We start from the raw sequence: 19,736 nt of genomic DNA on the forward strand, positions 1-19,736 counted from the left end.
AAGATCTTTGCCCGAACCCGATGGGACCTGACGAGTTTGGTCGGGTTCGGGCTCGGGCTTAAATTATATTATTTTACACGGGTTCGGGCTTGCGCTCAGGTTTGCGAGGTAAACGAGCGGCCATGTGATGTGTTTTGATTGGCGCGAGAAAGATGCGAAAATGCACGCTGAGTTGGTGTAACGGAGGCTTTGCCTCTGACGATAACGTTTTGGTTGCACCAGCAACTAAAGCAAAGTCTGGGGTGTGGAAAAGTTATGACCATGTTTATAATGAGAATAATGAGCCATTGCGTTATATTGCTGGACGCACCATCAATGCGAGCACAGAATGTGCTGAAGCCATCAACAGTGGATTCAATTATTTCCCTCCACAAAAACATGTAGACCTAGCCTAATCTTGGCAAGCAAAGGTTTTTCAAATTATAACTAAATATTGATTGAGCCTTAAATGCATAATGTAGACAGAGTAGGCTATAAGCTTATGTTGGCATTAGCTGCTAGTGGCGAAGAAAATCCGGCATATCGTTTATCTTAATTTCGTTATGTTTCGTTATTATGACTTTGTCAAATACCCATTACTGTACTTTCACCAAATTCAGTTCACACATCACTGCTATCTTGCTACACTACAACAATTGTTTTGAAAATAGTTGCTTTTACAGATTTTTTATGAATTCTAATGAAGAAAAAACTGTTAATAACTTTACTATACACACTGTACTTTCACCAAATTCAGTTCACACATCACCACTCTCCTGCTGGTTTTACTACAACAATATGAGTTTCATTGTAGTAGTGTTACAGTAAAGTTATTAACTATTTTTCATAATAAAAATCTTAAAAAATGTCAATGCAACATTCTGAGTCTTATGGAGTAGACTTCTATCTTAGCACTGTCCAGTATGTTGAGAGATTAACTGAAAGTTAGTCCCTGCCAAATTCCATTTATGCTTTCTTGCCTTGTTGTACACCCTGCTTAATCTGTAGGTGTGGAGCTTTCATTTTTCATATTTACCCACTGTACAATATTTATTGGTAAAAAAAACATTCTTTTTATACACCTACTAGAGTTTACCAACAGGTGCCAAACATTTTTTCAACATTGGTATCATTTTTTTTTTTTACATGAACATGTGGTGTGTATATACCAACAGGTATTACTCAAGTTTTCAACATTAATGCAAATTTTATGCCAAAAGAAAAGTTCACCCCTCAAAAAAATCTTATCCTCACAATTTAAAGTCAGTGGGAATCTAAATGGGGTCACTTTATTTATTTAATGTATATATCAAACTATATGTATAAACTTTATTGCACTTAGGCCAAACATTAAAACATTATGCAGCATGAAAAATTGTTTAAAGTTAAACTAAAAAATCAATCCTATAGATTACATTTGAGTGAACTATTCATTTGATATTGCTTTCTAACACAGTTTTTACTAACAAACAGGTTTTAACTGTGTTAAGACATTCAAGAGTATACCAACTTGAAAATAAATTTGATTAAACGTTTAACACATTGTAAAAGTTAACACTTAAGCCTCTTGTCTTTTTTACTCTTAACTTAGGCTAAATCCTTTTTGCAATTTAAGAACATTACTAAACACACTGCCCCCTGTTATCTCTTCTAGTTAAATGAGACCAAATCCACTATTAACAGATTGTAGGCACATTACCATATCCATTTTGAATGTGGTGTAGCTCTGATAGTGACAGGGAAGGCGCAACATATTGAAACACGTCTGAGCAACAGGGAATTTGGCAGTCACCACTTCCAAAACCAGGTTCTCTTCTGGCACCTCCCATCCCACCCAGAACTTCAATAGGTCACTCAGCATGTTTGGTCATGCTATGAAAGAGTAATTAAAAGATATCATACATTTAACTGCTTTATGTAAATGGTATTAAATCGCACAGAAAGTCAAGTAACATACATAAAACCATACCTTCTTCAATAAATCGTCGCATGTAGCTTGTGATGACGCTCATTATTTCAACAGCAATGCAGTCATCCTTGTCTTCATCATCATCCACAGGCTTGGGCCATGCAATTTTCTGAAGGACTGTCTATGAGGGTTTGAAAATTTATGTTTATGGGGTCATGAATTATATATATTTTTAATTTTTTTAATCGGTCAGAAAGTAGAAATACATGGACATTTTTTATTCTGGTTTTCTACCTCATTTTGAAACAGTATGGCATATGTGTTCTGATTAGCTAGCATCTTCACATAACTTGTATTCAATACCAAGTGAGTGGGTCTCAGATGTGACTATATGATAATTGCTGTGGATTCATTTTTGTACTAATGTGACCAAGAGTTGGTCACATTTTTCACAAATCCAAGAAAGTAGGCAACGAATAGTAGCAGGGATTTAAAAAGAGTAGGCTGAAGTTTTGAACTCAAATTACTTAAAATATTTGTGTATAGAACTCCTATATGTAGTAATCCATGATCCCTTTAATTGTCTACGTTTATCATTTCAGTGACTGCTCTATAATGACATTATATTGTTTAATCTATATTGATATAATCTATTATACATAAGATTTTTCCTTTAGTGCTTTTTCAAATACAAGCATACTAACTTGTGCTGTAATGTCCATTCGTGACTCCCTTGGGAAAACTACTTGGTGACAGTCAAGTCTTTGGGATAGTAGTGGTCAGATACCAGTCTCTTTGAGACCTTTCCTGAGATCTTTAACCTGGCTTTTGACACGTCCAAGTACCTGAAAACAAAATGTACAAAGACAGTTTAATTTTGAAACAGCACAATAAAGATTAAATAATTGATTTCCATTTCATAAAACTTTTTTTTCCATAAAGCTTAGGCAACATAATTTAGTAGATTGAGATATACACACACACACACTACCTGTCAAAAGTTTTGGATTTATTAAAGATTTTAAGTCTCTTCTGATCAACAAGGCTTCATTTATTTGATTTAAAAAAAAAATATATATATATATATAATAAAAACAAAGTAATAATGTGTAATATTACAAAAATATAAAACGGCTGTTTTCTATGTGAATATGTAGTAAAGTGTAATTTATTCCTGTGATCAAAGCAAAAAGAAAGGTTTTATAGTTTTGCTAGGTAGTTACTAGGCCATTGCTCATATTCTAAGTGGTTGCTAGGGTGTTACTAGAATGTTTTAGTACCTACCAAGGTATTATACTAAAACATAAAAAGTTTATTTTCAGCATGCTGCTAGGTTTGGGTTAAATAGAGACTATATATAATATAATATAATACATATAATATATATATATATATATATATATATATATAATATAGTAACTATAATAACTCCTGCCACAGTATCATTTTAAAACAAAATAGCAAGACTTACGGCGTGTGACAACAGCTGTTAAAACAGCCAGTCTCGATTAGAAGAAGACGGAACAGGGAGATCCCAGAACAGGCAAAGGTCAGTTAATCTTGTACTTTCTTGTTCAGTGAGTTCTGTTTTCTTGAGCTGCAAAAACACCACAAATTGAAAATGCTTTCAAATGATTAGAAGAATTCAGTGAAATGCTTTTACAAAAATAACAAATATTGAATAAAGTGCAAGTACTCACCAAACTAATGGTTTCCCGGTGGTCTAAATCAGGGCAATCCTGCAGCTCTAGAGCTGAAGCCGCACTGTCTGAACTACCTCCAGTTAGGAGGATTACCAATGGTAAGCTCAGTCCAGAAAGACAAGGACCTCCATGGACAAAAGAATGACCTATCATTCGGCCAGCCATTTGGAAAAGGTTGCTGTCACGTAGCACAGCAGATGCAGAGGGGACAAAAAGGGTTGTGGAAGTAGAACCTTAAGAAAGACATGAACCTTAGCATGAAACATCTTTACTAGTTCTAAAGCCATAACATTCACTAGTAAAGCCATAACAGTCTCTGCATTAGGCACATTTTTACTGAATTAAATTGAATATACACACACACATAAATGCTATTTTCCACCACTGGACTGAATCAATCTGAGTAAGATAATGAGCAGTTTCAGTTGCTTTTATGGGGTCTTTTTTCCCTCCGATGTGCATCAAAATCAAGAATTTATGTAACATGGGAGGTAACAGTTGTTACCTCAATGACACCATTAAAAGATGATCTAAAATCCATTCATCGCTGCATTATCATAATCAAAATTGTAATGATATTTCACAATTACCCTGTTTTAACTGTATTTTGGATTAAATAAATGGAGCCTTGGTGAGCAGAAGAGACTTCTTTGTAATGTTTCCAAACTTTTGACTATTTTTGTGTCCATTGAATAGAACTTGAACTGGATTACATACCCAAATTTAAAGAGAAGCCAGTCTTCAGTTTTTGCATATTCATTGAAAAGATGTGACGATTGACTCCTTTGCCAACAGCTGCATCTCCTAAAAAGAGAGAAAAAATAGCAATCTCAAGTAAATTTCACAAATTGTACAAACAACGGTTACTTCAAACAATGTTCCAGTAATTACAGAGCGTAATACCTGTCAATCTACATTTCAATGGTGCTGACCAGTTTACACTGTTCATTTTATAAAATGAAATCAGTGTAATGTCCTGCTCATCCAAAGTATCAAATTGGTTGATCTGTAGTGACAAAGATGGACAGTCCGAACTTTGGGAAAGCAATTCTTCACAGAACATTCGAGATGCTTTCTGATGGTCAGTTTCGTATTTCCATGCTGAAAAAGAAATTCACAACTATTTTACAAATATAGTTGTACAACAAATCGAGGGCTAAAAACAAAGCCACAACTAGAGTTTATATTTTTACATATAGATGCACTTGTTTCAAAGCAGTACAACAGTGATAACCAAGCAGAATATGTGTGGGGCATAACCTGCTGATAGTGATGTGGATGTCTGTGCAGTTGAGGGTCCTGACAGTTCTTCTCTTGTTGAAGTGCTTGGAGAATCACTGCCACTGAAAGTCCTCCCTCTAAAAAAAGCAATGGCACATACATTTTGTTTATCCAACCAGTTCAGAAACTCTTGCACATTAAATGAAGAAAAAGAAGCATCCATTACACATGTAAAATATAAGTCTTTATAGCTAAAGATGTCTGTTATGGGATTAAATAAAAGATTAGTTCACCCAAACATTATATATTTTTAAATCTTCTTCACCTACATTCCACCTCAGCTGTTGTTGAACTTTGTTGTTTATCTTCTGTTCGGTTGTTCATATCTTTAACAAACAATGTCTTTAACAATATGGATCATTCACCTCTTTGCACAGAAACACATTTTATTTATAGTTAAAAATATTTTAGTTATAGATTTGTTTCTCACAAACAAATGTCATTTCTCTTCAGAAGACTTTGAGTGACAAGACTAATAAGGAATAATAGTTTGCTTTATAAATGTTACTGCTAGAAATTTTGGTTCCGGTCTTCGTTTTTCTCTGTGAACAAAATTTACCAACAGTTGAGATGGAAAGATGGTCAGTAACTTAAAAGAGAAATATCAACTTTGGGTGGACTAATTCTTAAGGTATTAAGTAAGGGTCTAAAGAACAAATGTCATTCTATTGTAGCATAACTTTACCCTTCACCACACATGCTTGCATGATAAGGCAAGACATCATTTGGGAAAGAAATCTGGCAAATGGGACAGATTTGTAAAAATAAGAAATGTAAAGACAACTAATAGGTTACTAATTTCTTTCAGGTACAAGTTAAGAAATTTGCAAGCTAAATAAATATTTATTTCAATATAATTTAAATTACTGTTGAATACTGCATATTTGCTACCTTAGACAAAATCATGCAGAAGGTAATATAAGTTGCATATCAGTCTCATCGAACTTCAGAATAACCTTACAGAGCAGTTTGCAAGGGACCACAGATTCTTGGGTGTTTACAAAGCAAAAATAAAATTCTGCATTCGTCAGGAAATTAGTTTTGGACAAATACCTGGGAAGATTGTTCTAAATCTATTTGAAGTGGGCTTGGCTGGTCAATGGCTCCAATAACATTTCCATTATCATCATCATCATCAAGCACAGTTACATCGTTTACTGACTCCTAAAAAAAATAATGTAAACAGATCTGAACTGAAAGAATTAAGAAAGCATTATGTTTTTAAAATATAATAAAAGACAAAAACAATACAAGCAGAACCTACAGACTCAGTTGTTCTGCACTCTTCAATGTGTAAGGGCAGCAACGGCAATGGTATTTTGGAAAGCTGCTCTTGTAGTGGAGCTACAAATAGCACATTCTTTCCATTGTTTGACACTGACTTCAGGAGCCGAGTTGAGTATCCATCACAGTCAGTGGGAATTAAAGTAAGCTTACGCCGACCACCACCACCTTAATGTAAAATCAGTGGATCAAACTCAGGAGTCATTCCTCATTTCCACATTCTTTTTGCAAAGAAATCTGAAAGCACTGAATAAATTGTATTACCTACAGCATCAATAAAGACCTATGATTATTAATGCATCCATGTTTTATGTATATTTAACTTGCAAATTATAAATACATGTAGATTTGTTAAACATCCAGCCTCCCTGAAGATTTTTTAATTTTGGAAATTCTTCCTCAAGCAGAGTGACAATCTTAAACAAGCAAACACCACATTCATTATTCAAGTCAAGGGAAAAAAAATATTTTACTTGCATCATTACTTCACATTCACTCGTGTTTTGTTTATGTTTGCAATTACCTCATTGTGTTTAAAGGTGTCTGGAATAGTTAAAAGCCTTTTCCCAAGCCCAGCCCATAAAAGTTCTAAGTCTTCATCTCCTTTTGGAGTAAACATGGTTGGTTTCGGAGAGCACATATATTTGAAAATCTGTCTTTTTCACATTGACAGGTTTGGCCAAAGAGAAACGTTTTTTTTTCCCTTAGGCTGGTCATTTTCAGTCCTAAACATACTTGGGAACTGCCTACGGCCAAAATGACAAAGAGACAATTTCTTGAAGAAAAGTTATTTCTCTTATATGTTTTAATGTGTCATTACCATCTTTTAAAATATTTCAATAATGATAAATGTTTAAATGAAAATACATAAAATTACTTTTTTAATGCCTGCCTCACCCTATTTTCTGGTGCTGGCACAGGCGGCAAAGGAGTAATGGCACATGTTGCACTCATTCGCACATTTTCTCTTGTTGGTGTATTAACACTCCTTGATGTACCAATGCTACTAGCTGAAGATGGAGCCAGGCCCCTGGCTAACACATCAATAAGAGCCCTTGCAGCTGATTCCACTTCTGATGATAATGCCTGTCAAACAAAACAATTAATTAAAGAACCTTACATGAGTTAATGTTAAATCAACAATTCTATACGTTATACCATATTTTATTGGCTATAGTTACTTAAGAGACATATGTTATGCTTGGTTTAATTTGAAATGTTTTGGCAAAGGAAGCTTCTGCCATTATTGTGACTTCATCTGAACATGTGCAAACTTACTTTAGCAGAATGCACAAATACAGTATCGAAAAGCATCCCTGGACCAGACAAACATAATGACAGGAATACAGTATAATGCTGTACTCTGACAAGTTTTCGAAATGCTGGTGTAATTTTATTTGATCACTGGTGAAATCGTTACAATATCTAATCTTTGATAATTCACTCCATAATTTTTGAATGTTGAAAAGTATATTCCCCTAATTAGGCTAAACAATGTGCTTTGTTAAACTAGAGAAATTGCATGCTTCATTATCAATACTGTCCTCGTTATATTTTCAGTCACAATACATTATTGTCCAATAACATTTTACTTCACTTACCCGTGCTTCCCGTTCTTCGTTCGCCATGCTGGATTACTCAGGCGGGAAGGATCGACCGGAAGTTGAAGTCGGCCACGTGCCGCCATCTTGTGGCAGAACTTCACTTGCGTTAGCATCCCATTGACTCCCATTCATTTTGGTGTCACTTTGACAGCAAATAACTTTACATCTGAGGCGTTTAAAGACGCCATTTGTCCATTATTTATTTCTAAAGATACACAACAGTGTATAAAGGGCTCCATTACCTTCTATGTTACATTATGGCCCCGTAGAAACAGTTTTTGTAAAAATAGGCTAACGATTGCGTCATCAAGCTTAGTTTGAGTCTGCGCGTCAGAAACGGAAGTGCTAAAAATCGCTAAAAATGGGCTTCACTTGTCTCAATTGAGATCAAATTGGGTCGCTGTGTCGATTTCTTTTACTGTCTATATGGAATTACTGATGTAAAGGCTTAATTTCCATTCTAATTAATCCATATTGCGCAAAAGGTGCGCAGAATCGTGCTCCTTGAATGCACTCTCAGTGGCTTATGATATGATTGGTTGAATGGTAAGCTCGCATCTGATTGGCTAAAGAGTATGACAGACCCACGTGGGAAGACAGCTCTGCCAGGAAAGTCTCAAAAACACACACACACAAATTCCAGTGGATTCGTAGTAAATGACGAGTTGTACATTCAGACACTCGTACATTTTAAACATTCAAAGGTTTGGAAAATAATTGAATCCACTGTAGATGGCTTCAGCTCATTCCTGTGCTCACTGGTGGTGCGTCCAGCAATATAACCCAATGGCTCATTATTCTCATTATAAACGTGGTCATTACTTTTCCACACCCCAGACTTTACTTTAGTTGCTGGTGCAACCAAAACGTAATCGCCAGAGGCAAAGCCCCCGTTACACCTACTCAGTATACATTTTCCCATCTTTCTCGCGCTAATCAAAACACATCACTTGACCACCCGTTTACCTTGCAAACCGGAGCGCAAGCCCTAACGCCCGTGTTAGATAATATAATTTTTTTTTTTTTATTAGTAACCTTTTTCGCCTTTCGCACTTTGCAGACGGTCCCTTCGGACTTGTTGCTCAGATGCCAGCGCACTAAGATCAATTTGTACGGAGCGAAGCTTGTTTTCAGACGAAATCGCTTGTAGCTCATTTACTACATCACTACGAGTGAAAAGAGGCATAATTCGTGTACTAAAAACGTTTTGCTCGCGAATTATTGATCCGGGAAAGTCGAATCTGTTCATATCTCGTCAATTTTACCGAACTCAATAAGTTATGGAAAGCGCAAAGGGAATTATGTTCGAACTTAACTTGTTAACTGTGAAGAGATGCTAGTTTTAATTTTTTAAGACATGAGAAGACATGAATGCAGGGCAAATGGATATAATCATCGTGTTATTTGTACTTTTACCTTCAACATCTTCAAATGGTAAGTTTCAGAAAGATTGGATTGCTAGAGTCTATCCATAACTCCAGGATTTCCCGATCACTGATCAACACAAAATCAAGCAAACTCCGCAATTTTCGCAAAAGATTGCCGTTTAAAAAAAAAGAAACACATTTTCGATCAGGGGAGAGCAGGGGCGAAAGTACAATTTTTCTGAAAAACATAATTTTAAAAGATAATGTTGTAGACAGATATATATTTCTGCTGTGGCCAGTAACTCAGAAGTGTGGTTTATCAATACCAGGTGGTATTTTGTAGAAATGTAGAAAGACTTCAGTAATTTCACTTGGAACATAAGTTGCACATTGTTACTTTCGACCCCGTCGGTTGGGTCAAAAGTAACACAACAATATAAACTAGATTGTTTTTTGGTTACTCTTATTTTTATTAAGTATACCTGACTAAGACCTTGTTAATATGTAACTCCAAACATATTTTGTCCTTTATATTTGCAAAAATATATAAAATAAAATTTTCAAATAGGCTATACTTTTTTTTATTTAAGTTTCATCAAATGTCTCAAAACCCGACTGTACAAAATTCATTTTTGTAAAATATATTTTTATTTCAGTGTATTTTTAAAAAAACATATTTTTCAACAGAATGAACAATATGAAAATTGAATTTCATAAATTCCAAACATAATGTAGCAGTAAGCCTATTCGTGTTTCCATCCAGTTGTTTTTATGCATCAATTCAAAATGTGCATTAAAACATCTGGAAACACTGCAAATTCATAGGTGGAGGTTTAAAAGGTAAAGTATGCCTAAAACCTAAAATATAACTAAGGTAAATGCGACGTAGCAGCTACCCAGAGAGTGATGTTCCTCTATGTCCAGAAAAGCCCTCTCATAAACATCTGGATAAAACCAGACCTCTGTCTGTCTTTCTGAACCTCAATCTTGACATATTCTTTTGGTATAATATGACATAAACATTTTAATAAATGATGCAAGACAGAGAAATTCACATTATAGCATGCACCGGAAAAAAATAAATACTTATTATCACTGTTGTGGCAGAAACTCCTGACATTTAAACCTGATTTACTTTTATACTGAAAAACTCTGAAAATGCAAACATTAGGATGTGTTAAAGCACTAAATAACATGTAGATTGATCATTACTGTGACACATGAAACAAGAAAAACAACACAACTAATTAAAAAAAATTACTTCTTCAACAATTTAGGCCTACTTTTTGTACTCGAAAACAGTTTCACGTGATATTTCTCAGCTTCGTCAAGGATTGCATGCTGAAGATGCTTTCATAGCTTGGAATGCAAATGCAGTAAGAGGCTCTGAGAAAATCGCTTTGTTACTTTCATGCCACGTTACTTTCGACCCCGCTCCCCCCTAAATGTCACAAAATTCAGTCAAAGAAAGGCATTGTGTTCTCATCAGGACCGATTTATAAGCGAACGAATCCGCGCTACTAGTTCGGGCTGCGGAGACCGTTTGTGAAAACGTGAATGAATTCAATCATTCTTATGAATATGAATAAATATGACAACCGAAGGAGGATTTACTAAAATGATTAGACTGTAGCGCTCGCACGTTAATGTACCACGCACCGCCGAGTAGACACGCAATAAACTTGAAGCGCAGATGGCGTGACTGCAGTGTTTAACTGCTCGAGTCAGGGCCGCAACACTGTTATACACAGCGTTGGGAGATACAGTGAAGAAAGCAGTCCAATTCACCTCAGAATCAACATCTCTGTGAAATCTTGTGAGAAGCATTTAAATTCAGAGAAGAATTCTGTTAAAGCTGATATCACCACTGATGTGGAAACCATGAAAAACACTGTTCACTCAAAACAAAATCTCCACCATTGTCCATGAATTTAACAGTAAACTACAGGGACAACTTGTGGCAGAAATTGTGTAATATTTTCGAGTGATTTTAAATGCTTCACACAACTTTTACCAGCACATGATTAATGATTTAAGTATTACCGAATTTGAAAGTTACCTATTTTTAATGTGACGATATTTGTTCATCCTTAATAGGTTTCCCCCATGTATAAAACTAAAAGTTTCATAATGTAGGAAAGCAAATACTTATTTAAAAATAAAAAAAGATATTAAATGACCACCAGTAAATGGCTCTATAGAAGTACTTATACAGTAGGTCATTTCCACTCCATCATACAACCTATATATTTTAGTATTCATTAAATTATATTTAGCCATTATGAATGGCAGTAATAAAAGTAAATTTTATTAGATGTAATATATTTATTACATCTGTAAGATGTCTGCTAAAGAATCATCTGCTGTGTAGTCTGATAAAGGTCTCAGAAGCAGTTTTACATGCATTCTAATAAATGTTTATATGACATCTGACAGGAAACATCTTAGAGACGTACTGCAGATGAACAATAAGACATCTTGCATATGTAAATGCAGACATTAGATGTCTCTGAGATGTAAATGTGTGATTACGGTGAGTGCTTAACTGTCAGGTGCTGGTGCCACATTCTGTAGAACTTAATGGCACTGGTGCTGGTGTCCTCAAACGTTAGTCTGGAGTCAGAAAAGTCATAACAGTGTTAGAAGAATGTTGTCTGTATATTTTCACTGCAAAACAATAAGAAATGTCGCAAATATGATCGCAAAAATCACAAAATAAAAAAATCGTGAAATACTGGAGGGACTGTTTAGAGAACCAAATTCTAATGTCATCTAACTGACCTTCATTTGCCTTCTTTGCCCGAGTGTTCTTGAAAGTGAAAGTCGAGTCATTCAACAGCCATGTTACAGCTACTTTAAAAATAAATAAAGAAAAAAATTACCTTTTTGTTTTTCAGGTTCTCACTCTTTGTGGTTGTTTTCAACTTATATTCAGGGAGAAACACAATTTCCTGAATTTAGTTACATTGCATCTTTGGATGACACCATAGTGGGATATTATAATAATACACGTAAAATGTATATTCCAAGAGGGAATACGACCAATGAGGATGATGTGATTAACTCAGATTACATAAAGGATATAGGTACTTACATGTATAACTCATTTATGAGACGATCGGCACTCGTAAGACAAGACGGCCAAACTGACAGTAAGTATAGGCCAATGACTTGACACTCGTTTTTGTCTTCCTGTATTAATCTACTTATATTATAAATACATTGTTTACTGAGGGAGACATGTTCACAATCGCCATCTTCATTTTCCTCATAGGTCCTAATGTTTATCAGACATTGATTGTCTGTGAGCTGCTGGATCTTGACAAGCCTGGAAAAATGATTATTAAAGATGCTGCCGGAGGCTGCACCACAGATGAGCTGTGTTACTTTAACAGCAGCTTTACTTATACTGTGTCTGTAAATATAACACAGGAAGTGCTCAAACCCCACCTGGAAGAATTCAAACAGAAATATGAAAACTTCTATTACCCAGTTTGTATAGATGCTCTCAAGAATTACCTCAAAAAGAGACAAAATGACATAAATAGAAAGAGTAAGTATCAAGACCACTACTTACAACAAACATTTTAGCTGCTGTAAACTGTTAAAACTACCAGTGGCTTTAATCTTTGTTTCTGTTTTATGAATATGACCAAAGATGTGTTTTTAAAATATATCTGACATTACACCTGACATTATAACTTACGTCTAAATAGTTATTTTCTGAGTGTCATAATTTTAAGTCTACTGCAGATCACAAATTTTAAATTGTATAATTAACGATGTAAAAGAGTGTATTCCCATATTCATAATGCATTTATTTCTGCAGTAAAGCCAAGAGTCAGACTCCTCCAGAAAGCAAACTCAGATTTTGGAGGGTCTCGTTTGTGTTGTTTGGCAACAGGATTTTACCCTCGTCACATCAACCTGACCCTGTTCAGAGACGGGCAGCCTGTATCTGATCATGAGATCACTGGAGGAGATCTGCTGCCCAATGATGACGGGACGTACCAGATGAGGAAGAGTCTGGAGATCAGCAGAGCAGACACACACACATACACCTGCTCTGTCACACACCTCAGTCTGGACAACAAACTGGACATTGATTTGGGTATGGTCATAGGATTATTTATTTAGTTTTAATGCTTAAACCTGATTGGCTTCATTCTTCTTTTGCTGCCTTTGGAACTATTTCATTCAACAGACAAAAGTTACTGGTAAAAATATGCAAATTATCTTCATACTTCAGAGTATCAAGGGGAAACATTTAAGCAGGTGATTTCCTCAGTGCTTGTGGTTTTGGCTTTGGGACTGGTGTTGATGACTGCGATTGGTGTTATTAAATGGTGGAGAAGGCATCACTCAGGTACATGACATGTCATAGACAAAACATACTACATTCCTTCAGACTATAGTGATCTAAAATGCTGTTCAGTTTTATTTTATTTTATTTAATAATTTCCTTTTCTTACATTTTATGTTTTACATTTTATTTTCCTATGTTTTGTTGTACAACCCGAATTCCGGAAAAGTTGGGACGTTTTTTAAATTTTAATAAAATGAAAACTAAAGGAATTTCAAATCACATGAGCCAATATTTTATTCACAATAGAACATAGATAACATAACAAATGTTTAAACTGAGAAATTGTACACTTTTATCCACTTAATTAGCTCATTTAAAATTTAATGCCTGCTACAGGTCTCAAAAAAGTTGGCACGGGGGCAACAAATGGCTAAAAAAGCAAGCAGTTTTAAAAAGATTCAGCTGGGAGAACATCTAGTGATTAATTAAGTTAATTGATATCAGGTCTGTAACATGATTAGCTATAAAAGCTTTGTCTTAGAGAAGCAGAGTCTCTCAGAAGTAAAGATGGGCAGAGGCTCTCCAATCTGTGAAAGACTGCATAAAAAAATTGTGGAAAACTTTAAAAACAATGTTCCTCAACGTCAAATTGCAAAGGCTTTGCAAATCTCATCATCTACAGTGCATAACATCATCAAAAGATTCAGAGAAACTGGAGAAATCTCTGTGCGTAAGGGACAAGGCCGGAGACCTTTATTGGATGCCCGTGGTCTTCGGGCTCTCAGACGACACTGCATCACTCATCGGCATGATTGTGTCAATGACATTACTAAATGGGCCCAGGAATACTTTCAGAAACCACTGTCGGTAAACACAATCCGCCGTGCCATCAGCAGATGGCAACTAAAGCTCTATCATGCAAAAAGGAAGCCATATGTGAACATGGTCCAGAAGCGCCGTCGTGTCCTGTGGGCCAAGGCTCATTTAAAATGGGCTATTTCAAAGTGGAATAGTGTTTTATGGTCAGACGAGTCCAAATTTGACATTCTTGTTGGAAATCACGGACGCCGTGTCCTCCGGGCTAAAGAGGAGGGAGACCTTCCAGCATGTTATCAGCGTTCAGTTCAAAAGCCAGCATCTCTGATGGTATGGGGGTGCATAAGTGCATACGGTATGGGCAGCTTGCATGTTTTGGAAGGCTCTGTGAATGCTGAAAGGTATATAAAGGTTTTAGAGCAACATATGCTTCCCTCCAAACAACGTCTATTTCAGGGAAGGCCTTGTTTATTTCAGCAGGACAATGCAAAACCACATACTGCAGCTATAACAACAGCATGGCTTCGTCGTAGAAGAGTCCGGGTGCTAACCTGGCCTGCCTGCAGTCCAGATCTTTCACCTATAGAGAACATTTGGCGCATCATTAAACGAAAAATACGTCAAAGACGACCACGAACTCTTCAGCAGCTGGAAATCTATATAAGGCAAGAATGGGACCAAATTCCAACAGCAAAACTCCAGCAACTCATAGCCTCAATGCCCAGACGTCTTCAAACTGTTTTGAAAAGAAAAGGAGATGCTACACCATGGTAAACATGCCCCGTCCCAACTATTTTGAGACCTGTAGCAGAAATCAAAATTGAAATGAGCTAATTTTGTGCATAAAATTGTAAACTTTCTCAGTTTAAACATTTGCTATGTTATCTATGTTCTATTGTGAATAAAATATTGGCTCATGTGATTTGAAAGTCTTTTAGTTTTCATTTTATTAAAATTTAAAAAACGTCCCAACTTTTCCGGAATTCGGGTTGTAGCTTCCTGCACAAGTGACTACTCTTCTGCTTCTAGTGAGTATTTTCTGTTTGTGTATTCTATTTTTTTTTTGGTTCTGTAAATGTTTTAGCTTTCTCACACCTATTATTATTGGTACTTGCATTAGAGCATAATATGACTCATTTGCATGAAGAATAACAACAATACTGATTTGTCTAAATATTTTCTAACCAATATTCTTTCTAATTTCATTTTCAGCAACTGAAGACGATGTGGATAAAACATAATTAAATTAATGGGCAAAGTAAATATTTCACCTATGCATATAATAATATTACAAAGTACTGATGCTTATATGCGTGTATTCCTTTCATGGTAATTATATTTCCATTTGTAGCTTGTGTGAACTAATAGCCTTGTAAAGGTGTTTTTCTTTACGTGGATTTTAATTAATAAGCTAATATGAGTCAGACTGTGTAATATATCAGAAAGTTATATACTGACACAGTTCAATAGTTCAGAAACAAAGATAATAGACATTATGCAAACAGAAGCTCCATTATATCAATGAGTCACTGCATGCTATATGTACATACTAAAATGTAAGTGTCAGTGATTACATTTTTCTTCTGAATGGCACATTAGGTAGTAATTTTAACTAATTCAAAAAATTCTCACGTTTGAAAAAGAACTGGCAAAAAGTTGAGATGAAAATGACAGCATCTTGTCTTGACCTGTGTCTATGTAATTTATTTTCCAAAGTCTGTAACCCTAAACAACCTGAGATAACTCTAAGAAATAAATAAGAAATAAAACCTGCAAGACTAGCCTCATCCTTTGTTATCTGACTCTCACACTCAGTTTTGCTTTAGACAACATTTGTATGACCTTCACTAGCTTGAGAGCAAAATCACAGAAGCTAATATTAGATCAAATAAACAACATTGAAGAAATAAGAAAATATTTTATCCTACTTTAATCATATGACTTCATGACGAGCTAATATGCTGTTTTACTATTTTCTTTTTTAATGTATGCAGTTTATAATACATGATACTTTATAAGCTCCAAATATCTACTGCTGTTGTTTCACTATCATATAAAAGTAGAAACTTTTTTTTTCATTTTCACAGCCACAGATTTTAATGTGCTCTTCACTTTGGCTTTACTGCTGCCTGCTGTATAGATTCAGTTGGGACATTGTGACAGCATTTTAGACTGGTGGAACAGATCATAAAGTTATATTATTAATAAATGGATAAACCAATATAGTTTGGGGTACCTTTATGCTACAAACACCAATTTTCAAATTCAACCACTTTTGAAGAGACATTGTTTAGAAACCTTTCAGCTAAATGTACAGTACTTCAAGGTGTCAAAAACAAAACAAAAAATGCAATAAAATTTCAAAGTATTTATTATAAAAAGGATAATGAATATACAATATATACAAATGTATTCAATAGAAAAATAAGTTATTTGATAAATAATTACAAATATTTAAATTCACAATGCATCAAAAAAAAAGTCTTAGTTTATAGATGAACAGTTTGATTTTGGCATCATTATCTCTTGGGTTCTTCACTGAAAAAACTCATGGCTGTAGTATGTAGCATCATGTGTTGTTGAGGGACTAAGGAAACATCTATATCAATGGAATTAAACATGGGAAACACCTGGGATGAAATGATGAAACAACATGAGGAGCAAAACACTGACAAAATATGGAACAGAGTCTGACAGTTTCTGACAGAATCTGAGACAGCCTACCTTAGTTTTTTTTTATTTCTTAAAAGCTGCTGCTCAAGGAAATAACAAAGTCACAGTCATGCGACAAGTTTCTCTTACAAGACTTGCAATATTTCTGTTTACATGCGAAATGAGAACAAGATGATCAAGTTATTTATTTTTCTGTGGGTGCTTTCATTTCCATCATCTGCTTCAACAGGTAGGACAAGGTTTTAGGGTTTGATGAAAACGAAGTAGATTTTAATTAATAGACATAATGTAATTTTGTCTTAAGCATTGTTAGCAATCATTGTTTTGTTTTGGTTAAGGAAATTTAGTTTTATTACATAATTTAGCCTATTTTAATGACAATAGTACTTTTCACAGGTTCTCACTCGACAGTGGTGCTTGTAACGTACATTAAAGGAAACACTCAATTTCCCGAATTTAGTATCACACTGATGTTGGATGACATTACAGTTGGATTCTACAATTCAGAGACAAGGACCTATGTTGCAAGAGGAAATACTACAAATGAAGATGATATGTATAACCTGGGGGATAATACTGCCATAGGAGAAGTTTTGTATGACCATCTTGTGGATAAATCAAGAAGCGAAAATCATACAGATAGTAAGTCAATTTAATTTAATTTAACTTTCACTTTAATTTATTTCATATTCAGAACAAAGGGGTCTGTTCTAACATATTTGTTCTTTATTTCTGTCCTAACAGGTCTTGTAGTTTATCAGGTATTGGGTTTTTGTGAACTGTTGGACAAGGACAAGTCAGGACCACTTATCATTAAGAGTGCATTTAATGGTTCTACTTCAGACGAACTTAAATATTTTCATGGCAAGTTTACATAATGGTCCTTTAAAATATACAGAGCAGGAATCAGACCCGGTTCTGCAGCTGTCGATGTGGTATCATGAGGTGGTAACCTACCCAAACTGCCTAAATACTCTCAGGTCTTACCTTAAAAAGAGAGGAGCTCAGGTAAAGAGGAAAGGTAAGCCTCCAACATGCTTCTCTAATTTAATTTAATATAACAATTAGCTTAATTTATTTAAACAGGTGCAGTCTGGTCTAGGGTGCTATAATAATACTACATTTCTCCTGTCTTGGACAGTAAAACCGCGAGTCAGACTCCTCCAGAAAGCAAACTCAGATTTTGGAGGGTCTCGTTTGTGTTGTTTGGCAACAGGATTTTACCCTCGTCACATCAACCTGACCCTGTTCAGAGACGGGCAGCCTGTATCTGATCATGAGATCACTGGAGGAGATCTGCTGCCCAATGATGACGGGACGTACCAGATGAGGAAGAGTCTGGAGATCAGCAGAGCAGACACACACACATACACCTGCTCTGTCACACACCTCAGTCTGGACAACAAACTGGACATTGATTTGGGTATGGTCATAGGATTATTTATTTAGTTTTAATGCTTAAACCTGATTGGCTTCATTCTTCTTTTGCTGCCTTTGGAACTATTTCATTCAACAGACAAAAGTTACTGGTAAAAATATGCAAATTATCTTCATACTTCAGAGTATCAAGGGGAAACATTTAAGCAGGTGATTTCCTCAGTGCTTGTGGTTTTGGCTTTGGGACTGGTGTTGATGACTGCGATTGGTGTTATTAAATGGTGGAGAAGGCATCACTCAGGTACATGACATGTCATAGACAAAACATACTACATTCCTTCAGACTATAGTGATCTAAAATGCTGTTCAGTTTTATTTTATTTTATTTAATAATTTCCTTTTCTTACATTTTATGTTTTACATTTTATTTTCCTATGTTTTGTTGTAGCTTCCTGCACAAGTGACTACTCTTCTGCTTCTAGTGAGTATTTTCTGTTTGTGTATTCTATTTTTTTTTTGGTTCTGTAAATGTTTTAGCTTTCTCACACCTATTATTATTGGTACTTGCATTAGAGCATAATATGACTCATTTGCATGAAGAATAACAACAATACTGATTTGTCTAAATATTTTCTAACCAATATTCTTTCTAATTTCATTTTCAGCAACTGAAGACGATGTGGATAAAACATAATTAAATTAATGGGCAAAGTAAATATTTCACCTATGCATATAATAATATTACAAAGTACTGATGCTTATATGCGTGTATTCCTTTCATGGTAATTATATTTCCATTTGTAGCTTGTGTGAACTAATAGCCTTGTAAAGGTGTTTTTCTTTACGTGGATTTTAATTAATAAGCTAATATGAGTCAGATTGTGTAATATATCAGAAAGTTATATACTGACACAGTTCAATAGTTCAGAAACAAAGATAATAGACATTATGCAAACAGAAGCTCCATTATATCAATGAGTCACTGCATGCTATATGTACATACGAAAATGTAAGTGTCAGTGATTACATTTTTCTTCTGAATGGCACATTAGGTAGTAATTTTAACTAATTCAAAAAATTCTCACGTTTGTAAAAGAACTGGCAAAAAGTTGGGATGAAAATGACAGCATCTTGTTTTGACCTGTGTCTATGTAATTTATTTTCCAAAGTCTGTAACGCTAAACACCCTGAGATAACTCTAAGAAATAAATAAGAAATAAAACCTGCAAGACTAGCCTCATCCTTTGTTATCTGACTCTCACACTCAGTTTTGCTTTAGACAACATTTGTATGACCTTCACTAGCTTGAGAGCAAAATCACAGAAGCTAATATTAGATCAAATAAACAACATTGAAGAAGTAAGTAAATATTTTATCCTACTTTAATCATATGACTTCATGACGAGCTAATATGCTGTTTTACTATTTTCTTTTTTA

The 19,736-nt window shown here is 35.0% G+C and overlaps 1 protein-coding gene and 1 pseudogene across 1 annotated transcript; both read left to right on the top strand.

Moving 5' to 3' along the window:
• The first annotated feature begins 8,879 nt into the window (after nucleotides 1–8,879).
• LOC132124794 (major histocompatibility complex class I-related gene protein-like) lies at nucleotides 8,880–13,501 on the top strand. Its single transcript, XM_059535946.1, has 4 exons — nucleotides 8,880–9,194; nucleotides 12,402–12,680; nucleotides 12,957–13,238; nucleotides 13,377–13,501. Exons 1-4 carry the CDS (start codon nucleotides 9,128–9,130, stop codon nucleotides 13,499–13,501), a joined length of 753 nt encoding a protein of 250 aa, XP_059391929.1. The 5' UTR covers nucleotides 8,880–9,127.
• Nucleotides 13,502–17,296: 3,795 nt separating this feature from the next.
• LOC132124795 (major histocompatibility complex class I-related gene protein-like) lies at nucleotides 17,297–18,608 on the top strand (annotated as a pseudogene).
• The last annotated feature ends 1,128 nt before the right edge of the window (nucleotides 18,609–19,736 follow it).

The sequence above is a fragment of the Carassius carassius genome, chromosome 43 (genome assembly GCF_963082965.1).
Source record: "Carassius carassius chromosome 43, fCarCar2.1, whole genome shotgun sequence".
Lineage (NCBI taxonomy): Eukaryota > Metazoa > Chordata > Actinopteri > Cypriniformes > Cyprinidae > Carassius > Carassius carassius.

What these genes read in the sequence shown, in the direction of transcription:
- LOC132124794 (XM_059535946.1), top strand. Translation starts at nt 9,128, where the DNA reads ATGAATGCAGGGCAAATGGATATAATCATCGTGTTATTTGTACTTTTA. An exon ending in ACCTTCAACATCTTCAAATG is followed by an intron (nt 9,195 to 12,401) that starts GTAAGTTTCAGA and finishes TTTTCCTCATAG; the next exon opens with GTCCTAATGTTTATCAGACA. An exon ending in AAATGACATAAATAGAAAGA is followed by an intron (nt 12,681 to 12,956) that starts GTAAGTATCAAG and finishes TTATTTCTGCAG; the next exon opens with TAAAGCCAAGAGTCAGACTC.